Source organism: Protopterus annectens, chromosome 3.part0 (genome assembly GCF_019279795.1).
Source record: "Protopterus annectens isolate FY-2018-M chromosome 3.part0, PAN1.0, whole genome shotgun sequence".
Taxonomy (NCBI): Eukaryota; Metazoa; Chordata; order Ceratodontiformes; family Protopteridae; genus Protopterus; species Protopterus annectens.
The window spans coordinates 1,960,961,694-1,960,984,790 of NC_056731.1; the positions used below are offsets into that span (position 1 = coordinate 1,960,961,694).

Consider the following 23,097-nt stretch of genomic DNA (forward strand, 5'->3'; position numbering starts at 1 on the left):
CATGGCTAACACCTGTGCCAACTTGGTATTACATCAATGGCAGAAAAATGCTATATTTGGTCCACAAAATGTCATGAGATATATGTTTTTATACTATGGAAGATTTGTTGATGATTGTTTTTTGATATAGAATGGTGCTGAGGGGTCATTGAAGGAATTTGTCAAGTATCTGGAGAGTACTACATGTTTTTTTAGATTTAAAATAGTATGTTCTGCTACACAAATATCCTTGTTAGATATACTATTGGAAAAGAAAGAAGGTAAAATTTAAACTAGTGTATATAAGAAAGATGTACAGGTAAATCGTTACGTTCACAAGAAGAGTATGCACCCACCACATGTCTTTAAAGGAATGGTAAGGGTACAAATGGCAACAGTGAGTAGGTTGAATATGGATGATGGAAAACGTAAACACCAGGTAGAAGAAATGGCCAAAGAATTCTTAGATAGGCGCTATGCTGAATGTATGGTGAAACAACAAATGGATGAAATACTGAATACAAGAAAAGATATGAATAAACATTTTTAGTAATGAAGAGCATAACTCAGTAGTTACCAATATTAAAATTGATAAACTTAGATACTTGACCACATATAATGTAAGAACAGTTAAGAAAATTATAGAAAAAAACTGGGGTATCTTGAAAGCTATGTCAGAATTACGATCGCTGTTGGACGATAGACCCAGTTTTGCATATAGAAATTATGAGAACATAAAAATGAAGTTATGTTATAAAGATTTTTATGCTCATAATGTACAACAGGATACTCATAAGGATGGTGCACATCCATGTTTGAATTGTAGCTGTTGTACAGATATCCATAAGAAAGATAATACATTTGTACATTCAGTCACAGAAGAAAGCTACACTTTCAGTTGTGCAGCTACCTGTAATACGACCTACATAATTTATTTAGCAACTTGCACACGGTGTTCATCATTTTATGTAGGTAAGAGTATTAGAAAACTGAAGGTAAGAGTATTAGAAAATTGAAAGAACACATAACAGAGCATAAATCCGACATCCATAGACAAATTGATACAAATACATTGAGTAAACATACCATAGAAAAAGGCTCTGAATGTGGTTTTAAGTTTAGATTGATAGAACAGTACAAAAACAGATAAGGGGTGGTGATCTGAATAATGTGCTGGAAAATAAAGAATATGCTTGGATAGTTAGTTTAAGGGCAGACTCACAACCATGGCTCAACAATATGGTTAGTATAAAACCAATTTTAGTTAAGAAACAAAGTAAGCTTCATTAGATTTTATAATTGCTGTAAAGGAAAGAATTCTTTAAGTGGAAAATGTTTTTACATTGAGTTAATTGATTTTATGGCTTTATTGGCTGGCTATGTTCTTTTAAACTGAATATAAATTTGATATAACTGTTTTTTTTTAAATGTATTAACACTGATGAAGGATTTTATCCGAAAGCTTTGTTACAATAAAAGTTTTGACAATCTGTTTATAGCCAGAACAAAGCAATTAACAAAGAGATCCAAGTAAAGCAGGTTGTCTGTCATTTCCTTAGACTAAATAACTGGCAGATGCAGTCTACTGGCCTTCAAAAGAGAACAGTGGTCAATTTAGTAAGAGGTCTTTGGAGTGCATGGACTATTTCACAGAGACTTTCAATCACACAGCAGGCATGCATTTAACTGATTAAAGGTAATATACAGTAAGGCTCTTCATGATAAATACGCTTACATTAAACAATTACAAAATTTGCAATAAACTTGTAGATGTAGGGCCTTGTGGCAAAGCTCCCGCAGTATCAAGGTCAGGTGTAGTGACCACAGGCTCCAAAATGAAAGAAAGAAAAAATGCACTAAACTGCAAAATTATACTGAGGCAAGAAAGAGTGATGAGTGATGGTAAGAAAGTGTATGATTGCAAGCTCAAAGTAGTTTTAGCAGGAAGTATACTGATAGAGACCCACAGTAATGCAGTGCAAATGTACAGCTGTGTCAAGCAAATTATCAGAACTTGGCAACACACTGATAAGCACCATATAAAACCATTGCTTAGAATGCATTCATGGGAGTAACTAGTATGTCAAAACAGTATATTATAGGCATGTGTGTGTGTGTGTGTGTGTGTGTGTGTGTGTGTGTGTGTGTGTGTGTGTGTGTGTGTGTGTGTGTGTGTGTGTGTGTGTGTGTGTGTATACACACACACACACGCGCCTATATATACCGCTATATAGTAGAACACCAGCAACCCATATTACATACATATGCGTTAAAGGGAAACATGCTCATGATTACATAAAGCTTATCTGATCTGAATGAAAGTGTTACAAATATAACACACTACCAAAATCTTTTCTCTGTTTTACACAGTCTTAGAACAAATAGAAATGTAATAACATATGACACATGCCTGCTCTATGAAGGAAGATAGTGACTGAGTGTAAGAAGAAATAACACTGAGGGGATATTTAGCAACAAATTCTACTGCAGTGACAATCCCACCCTCAGGTCAATTTATAACTGTGAGCAATCAGTTTATAGCCAGAACAAAGCGATTAACAAAGAGATGCAATTAAAACAGGTAGTCTGCCTCCTCCTGAGACTAAATAACTGGTAAATGCAATATAGTCTACTAGTCAAGCAAAATGATTTTACTAAGAATTGTAAGAATCTAAAGCTATCTTAAAAGTATCCAGAGTCATAGCCATTGTTGTATTTCTGTGTCAGCCTGTTACATTTCAATAGCATTCTATTGCTACACCATGAGAGGACTCCATTTCTTTGTATTAACCCTGGTTGGCCAACTTAGTAAAAGGTCTTTAGAGTGCACAGACTAATTCATAGAGACTTTCGATCACAGACAGAGCAGGCATGTATTTAACTGATTAGAGTTAATATGCAGCAAGGCTCTTCATAATAAATATGCTTACATTAACCAATAACAAAATTATCAGTGAAGTTGTAGGTGTACGGCCTTGTGGCAGAACTCCTGTAGTATCACTGTTAGATGTAGTAACTGTGGGCTATTAAACAATGACAACATTCTCAGTAATCCTGTAGGTGTTGGGCCTTGTGGCAGAGCTTCTGCAGTATCAAGGTCAGATGTAGTGACTGCAGGCTCTGCTCTATGAAGGAAGATAGTGACTGAGTGTAAAAGCAGACAACACTGAGGGGATATTTAGCAATACATTTTACTAAGAATTGTAAGAATCTAAAGCTATCTTAAAGGTATCCAGATTCATAGCCATTGTTGTATTTCTGTGTCAGCCTGTTACATTTCAATAGCATTCTACTGCTAAACCAAGATAGGGCTCCATTTCTTTGTATTAACCCTGGCTGGGCACAGTTTTAGCTGTTTTCTCCTTAGGTTTAGAGAAACCGATTAAAATGAAAGCATTATATAGTGTTCCCTTAAATACTTATCTCTTCTCTACTTCATTCATTCTACTAGAGAAAACAGGCCAAGATGCAGTACTTTTTCCTGATGCAAGTGAGTTGACATTCCTGGAAATCTCCTGGCAAACTGCCTCTGAATATGTTCAATCAACAATGCATACAACTCCTTTTTTGTGTTCCATCTATATAGGATCATAGGATGTTACTAGGCTAATGACTCTAGAGCCTTTTACAGCCTAGTCATTCATGCCTCAATTTTCCCAATTATTAATACCCATAGGCTAGAATGACTTTGTTACATGCCTGTGCTTCACAACATCTATAAGCTGCCCCTGTCCATAATGGCCACAGGAGACAAACCAAGGGTGAATTACCATCCACTGGTCCACACTGCATTTGAATAGCCTTGGGAAGAGCTCTACTTCACATGAACAGGGAGTCTGTTCCAGAGACAGGGTAATCCCTGAGATACGTACCTGTCCCTCCAACATGTTTTGTTCACGTCACAGATTAGGTTTAGATCCTTAAATCGGGCAATTCTAGTCCTGTTTGTTTTGGAAATGTGTAACAGATTCATCAGGGCTGGAATGGATAATGGCAGATCACCCCTCAGCAGTCTGTAGGAGACTGGGAACAAGGACAGGGCTTTGAGGTTGTCTGCATAGGACATATTCGTTACCCCCTCTATTCTTTTAGTGAAGAAACTCTGTGCAGCTCCAGCAGTTGCAAATGCCTGGTCAGGTACATGCTGACATGATTATCGGTGTAAAGAGGACTGAGTATAGTGGAACTAGGATCTCCTTAGATCTGGGTGCCATACCCTTACTTATAAGTTGCACCATATAGAAGGATTCTCTCGCTGTCATGGGCACAAGGGGATCAAAGTTCAAGTTACTCTCAACCTGAGTTCCCAAGTCTCCTACCACTGGGTCTACCCTTATGGGAGAGATATCAATGTTGCAATTTTCAGAGGTCTTCCCAAAGGATATAATTATGCATTTTTTGCATTGAGTTTTAGGCCATGGTTCTGACACTAGTTATTTGTCTGTGTCAGACCCGCCTGGAGGATATCTACATCTTTGGGGAATTCGGTGATTGCACCCAGCTTGGAGTTATCACCAGATTTGGCCAGGAAAAGGCCCTCTACATTTGCCTTGATTTCAGAGAGGTATATTCCAAACAGGAGTGGTCCCAGTACTGAGCTCTGTGGGACATGACTAGTAACCAGCCTCTTGATGGAGGTATATGTGGCACACAGACTAGTACTGTACATTCCATACTTACAAAACATAATGACATGTCATATTGGGAAAAAGTTTCATGCATATGCATCTGTTGCTGGAGTTAAGAGAATGGCTACCTGCTTGGCTGTCTATTACCATATGCACATATCATATGAGGTGTAGTGACTCAAGCATAACAGTCACCACTTGGCAATATGGCATGGATAGTGAAGTAATGGTGCACAGATGATAGATTCCACCAGTAACACTGAGAGTTTGTCCTACCATTATATCATTATTCACATAGATTTATAAGTTCATATGTAAGTACTAGGCTAGCTACCTCTGCAGGCCCATTTTAAGCCTATCCAGTTTCCCTTTTTGTGCTCAAAATATCCTATCCCATTTGGTTATAAACTGGCCTTACCCATCCCATGGTTGAAAATTATATCTTAAGCATAATGAAAATAACTGGGATTATATCATAGATAATTTGAGGGGACCCACATGTTTAGTACTTGAATTAACCTATCCCATCTGCTGTTTTATATTGGTCTTACCCATCCCATGGTCGATAATTATGTATTACCCCTCATGAGAATAACTGGGATCATACTATAGATAATTTGAGGGGACCCATGTATGGGATAAAGCATTCAGGAGCTGCCTCTTTCTGTTAGTAGTACAGTGGCGATCCTGGGGTAAATCTTCTGTTTTCCATCCATAGATCCAAGTTGCACTTAAATATAGACAGAAATGAACTTTGTTTTATGTGGATGGGGAGTCTATTCCAAAATGGTATCCTCTGTGAGATAAATCTGACCCTCCAAACCTTGCTGTTGATGTTACAGAAGAGGATTAGATCCCTAGGTGGAGTATTAATGATGTCATTTGACTTGCCTCTGTCAGTTTCTGGTCAGAAGAAGCCTTGTATGCCAGACACATGTCACATGTTAGTAGTCTGTACGATACCAAGTAAAGTGACAGGGCTTTCAGTCAGTCCATGTAGAAGATATTGTTTAGGCCTTGTGTCCTTTTAGTAAGATATCTGTGTGGGCATTCCAGTTGTTGCATGTTTCTGGACAGACACATGCCAAAGGAGGATTACATTCAATGACTGGCCTAGTGAAGGCTGAGTAAAGGGAGACAATGACATCCCTAGATCTATACACAATCCCTTTGTTTATAAGCTGTGCAATATGGAATATCTTTCTCATAACAATGGACATATGTTGGCCAAAATTAGGTCACTGTCCACATAAGTTCCCAAATCCCAAACAACTGGGTCATCTCTTAGGGAAGTATTGTCAATATGGTAGTTTCTCAGGGATAAATACCTTCCCAAAGGATATGATAGTGCATTTTTGGCAGTAGGTTTCAATGCATGATTTTGGAACCAGTAATTTATTTGGGATAAACCCTCCAGCTGGATGGCCAATTCTTTGCTGATTCAATGACTGCTTCTAGTTTGCAGTCAAATGCAAACCCAGTCAATCAGAACCCTCTGGTATTGGCTTTTACTGCAGAGAAGCAGATGTCAAATAGGAGAGGTCACAGCACAGATTCCTGGATGACTCCAATGGTAACTGGTCTCTTTGTGGAGTTATTTTGATTTCCTGCATCCTGTGATCCATCCAAGAGGTGACATAGGTGTTTATTCCCAGTTTATTTAGCTTTTCTGCTATGCATGAGTGTGATATTGTGTCAAATGCTTTGGCCAGGTTAAGGTATGCAAGACGTATGGTTTTAACTTCTTCAATTGCTTTGGTGACCTTTTCAAAAGTACACCAAGTTGAGTAAGCATGAACTACCCTTGATGAACCCAAACCGAGATGGGTCAAGTGTTTAGAGGTTCCCTGTGTTGTTATTTATTAGTTCCATGATAAGTCTGTCCATGGCTTTGCATATGAAACTTGTCAGACTTACGGCTCTGTAATTTCCTGGCTCAGCAGTAGGTTATCCCTTATGCAGGGGAATGAATGTAGGTAGTTGTTCTCCATTCACATGGTACAAAACTTGTATGGAGGCTGAGGCTGGACAGTGTAGTGAGGATGTCTAAATCATGCTTCATGCTATTTAAGATGCATCCAAGGAAATTATCAGGACCCACTGATGCAGTATTTTTAGCTTTTGATAGTACTTTATAATGTTGTGTTGCATGCCCGCTGCAGGCAAACCTCTTTCAGATATATATGTTGAGGGACAGGTAGAGGGGAGACAGGGGTAAAGTTCAAGCTGAATTTATCAGTCAGTAGGTTGGCTATCTCTTCAGTGTAGGTAACATTGCTCACATTTGCTGCTTTTTGCTTTTGTTTTGAGATTAGTAACAAACTAAAAAAGACATTGTGGTTGTCTTTGGCTTGAGTATCTATTTTAGCCTCAAATCATTCTTGGACTTACTCTTCTTACATTTGGCCAAAATCTTGCTTTTATTTTCACATCTGTTGATACATTTCTACCATGTGGGTTTGTTTCTGGAGTTTGCCTTGTATTTGTTCCTACAGGATACAGCTGCATCACTGCAGCTGTTTATATGCTGCTATAGTGTGGTGGTGTACATTTCTGTGCATTCAGTGGAGTTAAAGGAGTTGTTTGGTGAAGATTTGAAGCTTACGAATGTATCACCCGTATCACTTAGGACTGGGTAATTTGTTTAAGAGAAATTTCTAAAGGTACCTTGGGTGGAAGAGATCTCTTGTTTCAATTATATTTAGAAGGAGACAGCTTTATGATCAGATCTAACAAGTGATGAATATATATGCAAGGGATGGTGCAAGATGCCCCCATATTATCAACGACAAGATCAATATTCAGATATTGCTTATTGTCATAAGCACATTCAATATTTATCATTTGTTGGATTATATATTTTTATCTGTGTGCATATTCATATTAGTCTAATAATTACACATCCTTTCTTGAAACTAATGTACTAAGTTCCAGTGCTTACTAGCTAGTCTAAAGCCACATATAGTACAAGTCCAATTCCATGTAATTATTCTGTACGTTACCTGAGAATCAAATATACTGCTTTTTTCTTACCTCACATTTAAAAGGTTTCTCCCCAGAATGCTGCAGAGAATGAACTTTCAGTGACATACTTCGCTTAAACGACTTCCCGCAGGTCTCACAGGTGAAAGGCATATCCTTTGTGTGTGCTACAAAATAATAACAAATGAATTATCACTAAAACATACTGGTAAAGTCATTGATCTGTGACTCTTTACTATATGAATGCAATAAAACAGAAAGAATGAAAACAGGAATATAAATTATTAATCCTGAATATATCATTAAGCATCATTTCTGAAACACTTACCTTGACTTACTTTACTGCATCATGCTTTCTCTAGTGCCAATATTATTGGTTAATAATAAAGGTTTTGTTGAGCGCTTACTGTAATGCCATGATTGAAGACTGACACATGGTTTCTGCTGCTCCTCAAGCTAAATTTCCCATTTCCTTAGTGGAGAGTCTCCATCCCCTGCATATAGTAACTTACCCGTACACTAAGAAGGGACAGTACATACAACTGTATATAGAGTTTAGTACCAAATGTAATACTGCCTGAACTAAAAGAGAAGATTTGGCTCTGAAACTCAAAACATGATGAGTATCCCTAGATCTAACCCTGTTCACTATTTTAGCCAAATCAACTATTATAAATGGTAAAGTCTTGCAGCTATTGTTATTCTCCATAACAAAATAAAGTCAATGATTCAAGCCCCCCAACCCTGTTGTTCCAGTTTTCTATTTCTTAAATTATTTCTTCCTGAGAAAAAGATGAGCACTCCAATGGATTAAGTTAACTATCATTAGCAATTATGACATTTCGTTGTTCCTGACCTCACAGTTCTGATTGGGTTGTATAGCCATTTTGTGGGTGGTCAGCCTGGCTAAATTGTCCCTAAACAGTAGTAAGATACTGTTGGAAAACTTAGTGTAGGACCTACACACCCTCATTGGCTACAATGATTCTGCATTGCTTAACATACAGTTCAGCTATAGGTCAATCAATGGGGCCTACAGCATCTAGTACAACCAAGTCCCAATATGCACATCAGCTATAGGTCAATCAATGGGGCCTACAGAATCTAATACAACCAAGTCCCAACATACAGTTCAGTTATAGGTCAATCAATGGGGCTTACAGAATCTAATGCAACCAAGTCCCAACCACTCAAAAAACACTGTCTCAAAGCCATGGATTTGAGTATTTTATAGCTTATATAGGCTTTTGCTTGCACTCAAACTCAAATATATGTTGAAGCAAGCACCCATCACACCTTAACAAAACCCATTATTCAAATTCAAATGAGGTAAGTGCAGCAAACATGGAGGGAGCAGGATTTTATGGACAGAAAGTGGGAATGGAGTTTTAGGTTTAGAGAGCAGGAGGGGAGTTTTAGGATTAAGCAGCAATAAGGCAATTTAGATTTATCCAAAAGACACATACAGAAAATGCAAATCCACTGCCTCTGTTGACTCCAAAAATAATTTAAGTTTAGCTAAAAGAATGGCAAAAGTGTTGCCAAAATTGATAGCTATGGATCAATGTGGTTTTGTTGAGGGGAGGCAAACATTTGACAACATAAATATATTAACAATGATCCAGGGGGAGCAGAATGTATGAAAATATTTCTGTTATTGTTGGGTCTTGATGCAGAGAAAGCATTTGACAGAGTAAGCTGGGATTTTATGAGTAGGGTAATGAAAGCATTTGCATTCCCCGATACAAAAATAAGGTTAATTAGGAGAACACGTGAGGGGTCACAGGCAAAAACTAATGTGGGAGGATTCCTTTCTGGTAAGTTGTGTCTGAACAGAGGAGCAAGGCAGGGGTATCCTCATTCACTTTTGTTATTTGATTACATTTAGAACCATTGGCAAAGAAAATAAGGGACTCAGAAATTCAAGGATATAATTGGTATGGTAATAACAAAAGTTGTCTTTGTTTACAGAGAATATTATTTTGTTCCTAGGTTCATAGATTAGTACTAAGCCAACTGCACCTGTGGGCCATTTTAAGCCTAGCCAATTAATCCTTGTGAGAATCAAACCCTGTACCTTGTGTCTGAAAGGTTAATACCTTAATCATTATGCCAACCTCCCATCTCTTTTTTGTTTTTTTTCCCATGCCTGTGAGCCACACATGGCAGAGGTGACAATCCAGTGCCATCATCCCCAACCCCAAAAGCTGGCTCTATCAGGAGTCGCACCGGCACATCCACCCCCATGGTCAGATGCACTGCCACTGCCCAAATGCGACCAATGTCTGCAGGAATAGCTGTCCTCATGAGTATGCCCAGGACCATGATCCCATGGCCTGCCACATCTGGGTGTAGACACTTCAACCACTGATGGAGCAGTGGAAGTAGTGCCACTATGGGAGCACAATCAGGCACAGCCACTTCAGCCAACATCATACAATGTAGGCGAACTACTCCCACGTGGATGCCATCTCCCTCCCAGCAGACACCTCACCACAGACACCACCCATTCCAATAAGTCATCCATCCAATCCATCAAATCTGCAACACGGTGGAGGGAATCATGCACATCAGCCTACGCCACATCTACAACCCCAAACATCTCCCTGTGAGGCCCTATTGGAATGTGCCTGAGCCTCCATGATGCCCCAAACACCTGTCAAGTGGCATGGAAAGACACACCCGGATCTCTTACTAGGAAAAGAATGTCAGACATTTCAAAACTTTACAGTTACTGAGAAGATGAAGAATTCACTAAACCGCCAATGTTACTTCACAGATGGCTACATCTACATCTGCGTGCCCTGATGCAAGGGGAATACACTAGAGATGGGGCTTTAGTTCAAGTACATAAGCCAAAATAAAATAATTTTAATATGAAATGGAAAGCAAGCATACTCCTGTTTTAATCTAAATAGCATTTCTGACCTATTAAATAGCCACAGTGCTACCACCTTTATAATGTGTGGCATCACAGAATAGATTAACTACAGACTAGCCACTGTGCTACCACCTTTATAATGTCACAGTGCTACCACCTTTATAATGTGTGGCATCACAGAATAGATTAACCTCAGACTAGCCACTGTGCCACAGTGCTACCACCTTTATAATGTGTGGCATCACAGAATAGATTAACCTCAGACTAGCCACTGTGCCACAGTGCTACCACCTTTATAATGTGTGGCATCACAGAATAGATTAACCTCAGATCTACTCTAAACGGAGTATTAAGGAAGAGTGTTACACTTGTTATGTCGCTTTTAATGTGATAAACTCTAACAACGGTGTGCTACATTTTGCAAGCTATAACCTAACAACATCATTGCAATTCACAAAATGAGCTGCTTAAGTTGTGTCAGCATTATGTACATATACAGAGTATCTGCTGTGTGTACATAATGACACATAGTGGATGCACAGATATGACGCATGTTAAGTGGATCAAATGTTTATACTGCAGAAGGGCAGCATAAAAAAAGCTATTGAATACATACTAGGGCTCTTCATCTGTCACCTATAAAACAAAATAGGTAGTAAGTCCAAAGCTGTATGGCATATAGCTAGCTTCAGCCAAGCAGTCTCCTTAGGGCTGGGAATTACACTACAGAATCTCCACTACAGTAGAATAATTATTGGTATCCTGCTGTGCTACAGGTACTTTATTACTTCATTAAGTCAAAAGTCCTTCTTGGCTGTGAATAAACACTTCACTGTGGCTAATTGCAGTAGGTCTATGAATCACTTTGTAGTACTATGTTACAGCCTGCAAAGGATGCACCACGCATTTATAAATTCCCTCACGTTTCAAGGGATCTACTTCACTTACCCAAAAATACACATCGCCGAAATTCACTTCACTGAGACGAATACACCGACAAAACAGAAGGTCGACATCCAGAACACCGACATTCTAACCCAAGGTAAGTAACAGCTTGGCCATCCCAAAATAAATAAAAAAATAAAACTAAACCTACCAAGCCCCCCACACCCCCTAACTAAATATACCAACTCTGAGATTGCACTACAGCATAAGGGGCAAAGTTCAACAGGATGGCCAAACAGTTGCTTACCTCGGGTCGGAATGCCGGTGTTCCGGATGACTGCCTTCTGATTTGTCAGTGTATTCTTCTCAGTGAAGTGAATGTCAGTGATGTAGTTTTTCGAGTAAGTAAAGTAGACCCATTTCAAGAAATCCGAAACACTATAATTAGCTAGGATCTGTCTTCTCACTCGTTTTTTAAAAAATTGGGAATTTATTAATCAAAATAGTTCAGTGCACTAAAGTTATTAAAATTATCCAAAGCACATTATAACCATTAACAGAAATCACAAAAATGTACCTGCCATTTTGAAAAATGAAAAATTTTCAAAAGATTTTATACAAAATAATAAGGTAAGATAAGGGTGCTCATACCTTCATTACATTACATAATAGATTTTGATTCTGTCAACTGTTTATTTAAAAAGCACATTTAGTTTTACAGTATCCAATGCAGTAAAAGTAAAGACAGAACATATAAAAACAAGTTTTGCATTTAAAAAAATTACAAATCAATGTGATTTTTTGCAAAATAAAAATGCAAACTTATGCAGATGACACTACACTGTTTATAGACTTAACCTCAGAATTATACACTTCTTATAAGAAAACAACTCACAGAACTATACAATGGTCTGCGAAAAATTAACCCACTTAAAACAGTCATTTTAATTTTGAGAATATCATGTAAGCTAATTTATTATGACCTCCTAGATGTTATAGTTAAATGTGTGAGTAGAAACCTTCTCAGCACATGCTGCTATTTATAATCCTAAAAGTGTTTGGAAAAAATAATCTGATGTCACCAGTAGATGGTGGAAGAAACAAATATTTTCTTTATCACCCTACACTTATTTTTAAAACTGAAAATGATACGTGTATTCGACATATGATGGCATTCCCTTTCACTTCAACATATTTACACTAAGAAAAAAACTCAAATCCCCTCTCCATAAACAATCTGAAAAAGGTCTGCAATGAATTTGGGAGAAAGATCAAAATCTGCAACGTTGAGTATGAAATGGCTATTGTCACACCTTCCAAAGATAACCATAAGTCCTTCTATAACTGCGTAAAGAATCTCAGCACACTGAACACTAAATAGACCTGATCTAATCTGGTAACACCTATCCAGCCACAGGGGTATTGCCAATATACTTGCAATTAAATTTAGTTCAAACGTTCCCCTCTTTTTGATCCCTGTTTCTAACTCCTCCCCCAACACACACACAAAGCCAATTCAACATGAAGGCTCACCATGTCCTTACAGAAGGTTAAGTATGTTTTTTTTTGTCCACTAAGCTCTGCATCTCACAGTTTCTCCTACATGTAATATCCACCAGAAGGAATGTTTTACAGGATAACAATGCCTATGTGGATGTGTAACTGAGGCAATGGGGTCAAAATGGGACAAAGTAATTTTTTTTTCACCACAAAGCTTATGTCCCAAAGAGGAGGAATAGGCTTCCTGGAGTCTTGAGGTGCAGGATCCCCTTCAAAAAATGTTTGAATCTGAAATACCCTTACATGATGATGTTCATATAGAGGCAGGCCATAATAGCTGAAGAATGTACTTTAATGGATGCATAAGGTAACACATTATGAAGCAGCACACCTATCACATGACTGCATGTTATGCAGCTACAATAGGGAGGATACCCTTAAACTTGCACCAGACAGAGACTATTTTTCATTTGGCCAGGTACTATTTCACCTGACCTTCTGCACTGCAATACTTCCTCAGGGAAGTGGTCACTGAATGGTATTAGGCTGAGACCATCCATGTCACTAGCCTGAACCTTCTAGGTTAGGGTACACTGGTTAACAATTTTGCTTGGTAACAGAAGTGGTCTTTCTTTGCTCATTCAGTCTAGTTACCTTGGCCAGAAAGGGACTACCCAAATCAGCCTTGCTTTTTATTCTCTTACTGGAACATCTTTGAAAGGAGAGGAAAGAGTGGGAATGCAAAAAGGAGCCTGTCCTGTGGAAGGGAAGCACTTTCACTGCTGATATTATCTTGCGTAAGAATCTGACACATAACTTTGCCAGTTGGCGAGTATCCTGTGAAACACAAAAAACTATCACCAAGGTACCAAAAAAAACTTGTAAAGGTCCAAAGGCACCACCAGGAATGAATAACAAGAGTTCAAATGTAAAAACACAGCTTTAATGAAAACGAACTAAAAACACATACACTGCTGACATTAACGTTCGTAACTGATACGTTTTCATTTAGAATACTTCCTCAGATGAAGACTGACTTCTAAAACCCCTCCATTTATACTTATTCTACTCTATCAATTAATTAATTAACCAATTAAATTTAAAAAAACAAGATCCTTGTTCCTTGGAAGATAGTGAAATGCTAGTAAAGTGACTGTGCATATAATGACATAAATATCCTTTTATATGTATAAAAGGAGAATAAAGCATAAGTGACTAACTACTTGGTCATAATAAAAGCCATATACTCAGAATGTTTTTGCTTAAAACTAAAAACTCTTTAAAATATATATGTATTCTTTGCTTAGAACTATTTTAAAGAAATGCATAATGTCCATAAAAGGTGAACTTGAAGCTCCCTCTACTGTCCATTCTAATAAACACATTCTAACAGCTGAATCTTCTTTCGGCTTTTTCCCGGTTAGGGGTCACCACAGCGGATCACCTGTCCGCTCATGATTGGCAGTGGAGTTTTACAGTGTCAAGTTGCCAGCCCGGCGCCCAACCTTCCACAGAAGGCACACACACCCACACACTCACACCTAGGGCCAATTTAGAGTGTCCGAATACAAACATATATTGCTTAGTGGTTTTGCATTACATTAATGGAAATTAAAACTCATTCTAATTTCAAATACAAATTCCAATAAATAAAAATAAATGCATATATATGTTAAATGTGGTAAATATATTAAAATGTGTTAAAAAATGTATTTCATTCATAAAAGTTCAGTTTAAAAATAATTGAATATATGAGATAAAAAGACATATTATAAAAACATATTTTAACAACAAATCATATCATAAGACCCAATAAAATCTCATTCTTCAAAAAAACATTATAGCTTGGTAATGGCTGCCCTTAATTTTAGCACAGGAGCAATTGAAATATTGTCATTGAGGCCTGGAAGTTTGTTAGCTTGAAGGGTGATCTGCCACCATAGCTCTATATATATTCTATGGTTTCCTCCCACAGACCACCCCTTCCATCCATTTTCACTTTCTCTAAAACAAAAAACTTATAGTGTGCATTAATGCATTTTTGTTTGTGCTTGAATAACGCATTAGTAATTTTATGAATCTGGATTTCATAAATATGCTCGTATATTCTTCGCCAAAGTTTAAGCTCCATTTTGCCAACATAAAATTCCTGGCAAACTTGACATGTAGCTAAATAGACTAGGCCACTGGAGTCACAATTATTATATTCCTTACTTGTGATTGTTGTATTTCTACTCTTCAAGTGAATACTCTCTTGATTTACTATATAACTGCATTGGGCACAGCGATCCCACTTAAATGTTCCTTTTCGCTTCTTTGTTGCAATGTTCTGTCCTATATCTTTCTCTAATAAGTTTTTCAAACTCAATGTATGTATGTGTCTTTTGGCTTTTTCCCGGTTAGGGGTCGCCACAGCGGAACTCCGGTCCGCTAATGATTGACAGTAGAGTTTTACGTGCTGGCTTGCCGGGCCTAACGCACAACCTTCAACGAAGGAACGCCCGTTCAATTTCTAAAAAAAACACTTTTAATTCCTTTTTAGTTAACATTTCTAAATCTGTAAGTGCAACAAATCTGTTCCATTCAGTAAATAATATAGATCTAATCATACTAGAGCTTCCATTATACTCTTGTTACCAAGGCGTTTCCATATGCATCTTGTTTCACCTGATTTTCATTTTCTTGGTTGTCGAGGCTCATACCTAAAATAGGCCTGAATTTATCTATTCTTCTTTCACAAACCTCTTTCTCTACCTGATCTATCAACCAAGTAGGATATTCCCTACCTATAAAGAACTGCCTTGGTAAACTCATCTCCTTAATAAATTCCCCATTATTGGGCGTCATTCTACTTCCTCTAATGTATTGACCTTTGACAATATTTTTCTTATAATGTGCAGGGTGCGCAGTGTTGTAGTGCAAATAAGAGTTTGAAAGTGTGCTTTTCCTAAACACTTTTGGCCTGAATTCATTATTCTCCTTGTTTATCTCAGTATCCAAACATTGTAATTTTTCTTGGCTGACATTATATTTGAATTCTAAAAACTCAGTAGTGTTATTTAAAAACACAATAAAATCATTGATAATATCCATTAGCCCAGTCCATAAAATACATATGTCACCTAAATATTTTTTATATAAAATCCAGTTTTCACTATATAAAGAATTTAAAACTACTTTTTCTTCCCACCTTGCTAAGACTAAATTTGCGTATGTGGGGGCACAGGCTGCTCCCGCCACCCCTTTTATCTGATGGAATAATTCTCCTTTAAAATAGATAAAATTATATTTCAACACCAATATTGTGTGTGCAAGAGACCAGATGGAAGGGGAGTAAGGCTAGGTGTATCGGAGGTGGGTTCAAATTGTTTTATCATGGTGTGGATGGGAGGAGAAATGGCGTAGGAGTTATTCTGAAGGAACAGTATGAGAAGAGTGTTTTGGAGGTGAAAAGAGTGTCGGATAGAGTGATGTTTATGAAGCTGGAAATTGATGGTGTAATGATAAATGTTGTTAGTGCATATGTTCCACAAGTTGGGTGTGCAATGGATGAGAAAGAAAAATTTTGGAGTGAATTGGATGAAGTGGTGATGACTGTACCCAAGGGTGAGAGAGTGGTGATTGGAGCAGATTTCAATGGGCATGTTGGTTAAGGGAACAGAGGGGATGAGGAAGTGATGGGTAGGTATGGTGTTAAACAAAGGAATGCAGAAGGTCAGATGGTAGTGGATTTTGCTAAAAGGATGGACATGGCTGTGGTGAATATGTATTTTAACATGAGGGAGGAGCATAGGGTGACATACAAGAGTGGAGGAAGATGCACACAGGTGGATTATATCTTATGTAGGAGGGCCAGTTTGAAGGAGATTGGAGACTGTAAAGTGGTGACCGGAGAAAGTGTAGTTAGGCAGCATAGGATGGTGGTTTGTAGGATGACGTTGGTGATCAAGAAGAGGAGGAGGAGTGTGAGGGCAGCACCAAGGATCAAATGGTGGAAATTGAAAAAAGGGTAATTGTGAGATGGAGTTCAGGGATGAATTAAGACAGGCACTGGGTGGCAGTGAAGAGTTACCAAATAGCTGGGTAACTACAGCAGAGCTAGTAAGGGAGACAGCTAGAAAGGTGCTTGGTATCACATTGGGGCAGAGGAACTACGACAAGGAGACATGGTGGTGGAATGAGGAAGTACAGAAATCTATACAGGCAAAGAGGTTGGCAAAGAAGAAGTGGGATTGTCAGAGAGATGAAGAAAGTAGACAGGAGTATAAGGAGATGAGGTGCATGGCAAAGAGAGAGGTGGCGAAGGCTAAGGATAAGGCATATGAAGAGTTGTATGAAAGGTTGGACACTAAGGAGAGAGAAAAGGACCTGTACCGATTGGCTAGACAGAGGGACTGAGCTAGGAAAGATGTGCAGCAGGTAAAGGTGATAAAGGATAATGAGGGAAACATACTCACAAGCAAGGAGTGTGTGTTGAGGAGATGGAAAGAGTACTTTGAGAGGTTGATGAATGAAGAGAATGAGAGGGAGAGAAGGTTGGATGATGTAGGGATAGTGAATCATGAAGTACAATGGATTAGCAAGGAGGAAGTAAGGATAGCTATGAAGAGGATGAAGAATGGAAAGGCTGTTGGTCCAGATGACATACCTGTGGAAGCATGGAGGTGTTTAGGTGAAATGGCAGTGGAGTTTTTAACCAGATTGTTTAATGAAATCTTAGAAAGTGAGAGGATGCCTGAGGAATGGAGAAAAAGTGTTTTGGTACCGATTTTTAAGAATAAGGGTGATGTGCAGAGCTGTAGTAACTACAGAGGAATTAAACTGATCAGTCACAGCATGAAGTTATGGGAAATAGTAGTGGAAGCTAGGTTAAGAAGGGACGTGATGATTAGTGAACAGCAGTATGGTTTCATGCCGGGAAAGAGCACTACAGATGCAATGTTTGCTCTGAGAGTGTTGATGGAGAAGTACAGAGAATGTCAGAAGGAGTTGCATTGTGTTTTTGTAGACTTAGAGAAAGCATATGACAGGGTGCCTAGAGAGAAGTTGTGGTATTGTATGAGGAAGTCAGGAGTGTCAGAGAAGTATGTAAGAGTGGTACAGGATATGTATGAGGGTAGAGTGACAGCGGTGAGGTCTGCGGTGGGAGTGACGGATGCGTTTAAGATGGAGGTGGGGTTACATCTAGGATCAGCTCTGAGCCCTTTCTTATTTGCAGTGATGATGGACAGGTTGACAGACGAGATCAGACAGGAGTCCCCATGGACTATTTTGTTTGCAGATGACATTGTGATCTGTAGTGAGAGTAGGGAACAGGTGGAGGACACCCTGGAGAGATGGAGATATGCTCTAGAGAGAAGAGGAATGAAGGTCAGCAGGACTAAGACAGAATATTTGTGTGTGAATGAGAGGGAGGATAGAGGAATGGTGAGGATGCAAGGAGTAGAGGTGGCGAAGGTGGATGAGTTTAAATACTTGGGGTCAATAGTTCAGAGTAACAGTGAGTGTGGAAGAGAGGTGAGGAAGAGAGTACAGGCAGGATGGAGTGGGTGGAGAAGAGTGTCAGGAGTGATTTGTGACAGACGAGTACCTGTAAGAGTGAAACAGAAGGTCTACAAGTGGGTAGTGAGACCAGCTATGTTATATGGGTTGGAGACAGTGGCATTGACAAAAAGGCAGGAGTTTGAGCTGGATTTGGCAGAGTTAAAGATGTTAAGATTTGCACTGGGTGTGATGAGGGTGGACAGGATTAGTAATAAGTATATTAGAGGGTCAGCCCAGGTTGGAAGGTTTGGAGACAAAGCCAGAGAGGCAAGATTACGTTGGTTTGGACATGTGCTGAGGAGGGATGCTGAGTATATTGGGAAAAAGATGCTAAGGATGAAGCTGCCAGGTAACAGGAAAAGAGGAAGGCCTAAGATAAAGTTTATGGATGTGGTGAGAGAGGACATGCAGGTGGTTGGTGTGACAGAGCAAGATGCAGAGGACAGGAATAAATGGAAACAGGTGATCCGCTGTGGCGACCCCTAACGGGAACAGCCGAAAGAAGATGATGATATTTCAACACCAAGTCAATAAGTTGCATAACCACTATGCATTCATTGTGTGAAACTGAACCATCTTCATACATAATTTCTTCCAACAATAGAAGGCCCTCTTGATGAGGGATACACGAAAATCCTGTGAAACAACCAGTTACATCATTAGAGTTCCTCACCTCTGCACTAGACTCTGGAAAATGTGCTTGTCTGGTACCCATTTGTGGAGCATGTTGGAGGATCTGCTGTGTTTGTTTGTCAGGAAATTCTAGTCTGATGGCTTGTAGGCAAGAGATACTGGCCTTGTGTGGAGGGCAAGTGTAAGGCCATCATGACCAGCCTAGACATAGGATAAGAATGTGTGACCTCATGGTCATTTATGTATGCATGAGTGGGTGGAAAAGTTGCTTCACCGACACTGCGGGCCTCCACTTCTCCAACTTTTCAAAAATGTTCTTGAAAGAACTAAAAAGGAAGTTGATAAATCTCCTTCAGCATCCTCTGGTGGGGGGATCCATAGCCAAGCATGTCTGCCTACTGACCATGTTCTTAATAGCACATATCAAGGAAAACTCAGTAATTCCGTATTTACTGACTTCAGCAATGCTTCTGATTAAACACAACTCCCCATTTTCCTACAAAAATTAAGAAGTTATTGTTGGCTATCACTTGCACATCTTCAGTGGATGTACATTTATTTAAATAAATGCTCCTTAAAACTTAAAGTGCGAAATTTCCAGTACCTTTCTCAGTAGCTTATCCTTGGGGTACCATATGGCTCTGGTCTTGGTCCATTGCTGTATATCATTTCTCAGTAACACTTTCAGGAACAGACAACTTAGCATGGGACTGGCTCTTGATGTAGAGGGGCTGTAGTTCCTGTGGTACAGGGTTTGATTCCCTCAGCTCTTATTTGCCTACTGTGTGACCTTGAGTAAGACACTTAACTAGACATTATTAAGGGGCAACTGGAATTCAGACTAGACTCCTCAATGGTCCCCTGGACTGCAAGCCTAGTAAATACCTACAAACATTCTAGTATTTTATTTATTTATTGCATTTGTTAAATCAGGAAAGTTCAACTAGGCTGTAACAGGCCCTTTTCAGCAGAGGCCTAGGGAGAAAAGCACCACAGCAGTACAATACAAAAATACATATAGGGAAAAATACATTTTCATAATAATGTACTATGTAAAATATAATATACAGACTACGGTTGTATACCAAGCTACGTACTTAGGCAAAGTACATATGCAATGAAATGTACGATATAAGACACAAGAAGCATGCAGTCAGAAGCATACTTTCTTAGAAAGCGTACTATACCTTGGGGAGGAATCTTTTGCAGTCAGTGGAATATATAGAAATGCAGAGTGGTATGAATGCAAAAGAAACATAACTGAAATTAATGAAGGTAATTTGAAGTTGAGCTTTGCTGTTATTAGGGTGGGATGTCAGTATACTTGCATATAAGAAGCATTTTAAATGCGTAGAATGTTTTCTATATTAGAATCTGCGGTGGTACAGCAGTAGCGTTGTTGCCTCACAACAAGAGGTTCTCCTGTTCGATTCTCAGCTGGAGTGCCTTCTGTGTGGAGTCTGCATGTCCTCCCCGCAGTCAAGTGGCCTTCGAAAGACATGTGTGAATGGGCATGCCTTCACTGAAGGTTGGGTGTCGGGCTGGCAACTCGGCACCATAAAAATCTACTGCCAATCATTAGTGGACCAGAGTTCCGCTGTGGCGACCCCTAACCAGGAAAAGCCGAAAAGACAAACAAAAGAGTGTTCTCTATATTGAACACAGGGCAGTAAATTGTAAAAGTACTAAAGAGGTGATTTTAGCCAGGAATGCAGATGCAGTGAGAGATCCATGAATTCAGCAGGAAAGATTTTAGACTAGACTTATAATGTTTGGGGATATTTTATGCTGCTGGCATATTCATCTGGGCTTTGGATTCACACCTGAACATTACAACAAGGCATACCTCTCACCTGTCCAGAAATTTGCAGAATGTCCATACTTTTGCCTTATATTTTTTGTCTGTTCATCATATAATTTTATAGTTTTCTTGCAAATCATTGACGATTCAATTCAGTACATGATGATAAGACATCTGAGTTTTAGATTTCATAATCTTCAGAAATCACGTTAATACAAAACCAGTTATTCTAGCAACTAAGTTTACAACAGCAGTACTGAAACTCTGTCCGTGATTTGGGGTTTTTGCTTCCCCATTACTTTTTTCTAGAATTCTTGTGCAAAGAGGTTGACAGGAATGCATGGAGGCAGGTTGCTCTTGGTTTGTCTCCTTAGATTTAAGAATACAAGTCAAGAAAACTGAAGCCATGCTGACTTGTACAACTAAACTCAAGCTTCCTAGGTGTGGTCTAGTACCGCAAAGGTAGGGTCACCTTACATTCTGCACAGCCCATTAAACATTTAGTTTTCCTTGTGGCTCCACAGCTTAACTTTCCAAATCTCAGTTATATAGTTTCTAAGGAGACCCCGTAGCTGCCACTTACTGAATCTCATGCCTTTTAATACCTGAAGTAAGAAGCATCATTGGGAAAGTTTGATATCTGCCAGTGCGAGAATATGTTCTACCACTTGTGACTTCACATACCCCATCTAAATTCTACTACACAAAGGCTGTAGATTTAAGAGCACCCACTTCAAGCACAGTTACACCTCCCTTAACCAAGGAAAACATTTAACAATGTATTTCCCTACCTTGAAAGCTACTTTAATCAACTTGCAGATTTCGTCTCTTATGACCTCACAAAGGGGGATGTTCACCTGTCCTTTTCCTGAGGATTTCTCATTAATCATTTAGACCTGACAATAAGCAGCTTGGTAGAGGATTTTTTTTTTCTTATCTTTTTTTTACTAAAACAGTTGAACATCCTGTGTTCCTTGTTACTGGGGATGGTGTTGAGACCTGAAATCAACACACACTGTGGCAGCATTAAGGAATGCAACCATTGTCTCTGCCACCAGGTTATTGTATGAGCATTTTCGTGACTCAGGAGCCCTATAAGACACATTTTGTTTCTTGGGGACAGGCAATGAAGTTTATCTCACGATATATGCTTTCAAAAGCATGTTTGAAACATGGTGGGTCCACCATCAGTCTTTGTTTGTCCATATTCATGACAGCCAAATATTTTGGACAGTGCAATGGTGCAGCGATTTGTGTTATCACCTCACAGCAAGAGGTTCTCAGGTTTGATTCTCAGCTTGGGTGACTTCTATGCGGAGTCTGCATGTCCTCCCTGCATTCATGTGTGTTTCCTCTGGGTGCTCCAGTTTCCTCCCAGGTTACATAGATATTCATCTGGAGAGTTTCTCTCTGGGCCTCCACTGAAAATTGGCTCGTTCCAAGTCGGACTTTCCTGGTTAACAAATGTTAAACAAATAAATTTTGTGTGTGTCGAGGAGACACTCCCAATTCCCCACTTAAACTGCCCCTCCATAAGGTTCAGCATTACAGCATTACTCCATAGAAAATATCCCCTATTGAGGAACATGATGAGATTATGTCCTCTTCATCAGTATTGCAGCTAGTACTGACGACATCTTCACAAAAGCAGGTAAGACCCTCCTCATCCATATTAGATTTTGATGAATGGAAGGAAGGGGTCTCCCTCTTTCCCTCAGCTGGAGGGTCACCCTGATGCTGATTGTCGGGATGTCTGAGCATTATTCCTGTCATGTTGCTACCCACTCTTAGGGGAATCTTCTGAAATCAAACATGGCAGAGGCTGGAGAAGATGAACTGTGCTCTTACACATCATATACTATAATGACATTTCAGCACTTTTAGAAATTAAATCAAAAAGTATTTGGAATAATGCATGCAAGAAAAAAAAATATTTCAGTCCATTAATAACATACTAGTCTTTGGGCAGTACGGATTAGATGTTTAAAGTGAGATGCTAAGCAGCTTCATTTTGCAGTCCTGAGTTTAACTTGTTTCTACATGCCTGTTGTATGACTGATTGTGTCAGTCAACTAGACCAAATATCCAAGGCCATTCCTGAAAAGGAGGCAGTAATCTTACTTTATTTACACTTGTTTAGCTGATTTGAGCACCGATCAAGCATGACCAACTGCAGGCCCAGCCTAGATTGTAATTTGCATTGCAAAAGAGTACAGTCACTACACAAAAAAACAGAGAATACAACACCAATGCAAGATGAGAAC

General features: G+C 39.0%; 1 protein-coding gene across 1 annotated transcript in view; it reads right to left on the minus strand.

Annotated features, from left to right (window-relative positions):
- ZBTB47 (zinc finger and BTB domain containing 47) overlaps nucleotides 1-23,097 on the minus strand; it is a 684,044-nt gene that overhangs the window by 75,256 nt on the left and 585,691 nt on the right. Inside the window, exon 4 of the mRNA XM_044066047.1 lies at nucleotides 7,641-7,756. Coding sequence (XP_043921982.1) covers nucleotides 7,641-7,756 — 116 coding nt within the window. The remainder of the gene's footprint in view (nucleotides 1-7,640; nucleotides 7,757-23,097) is intronic.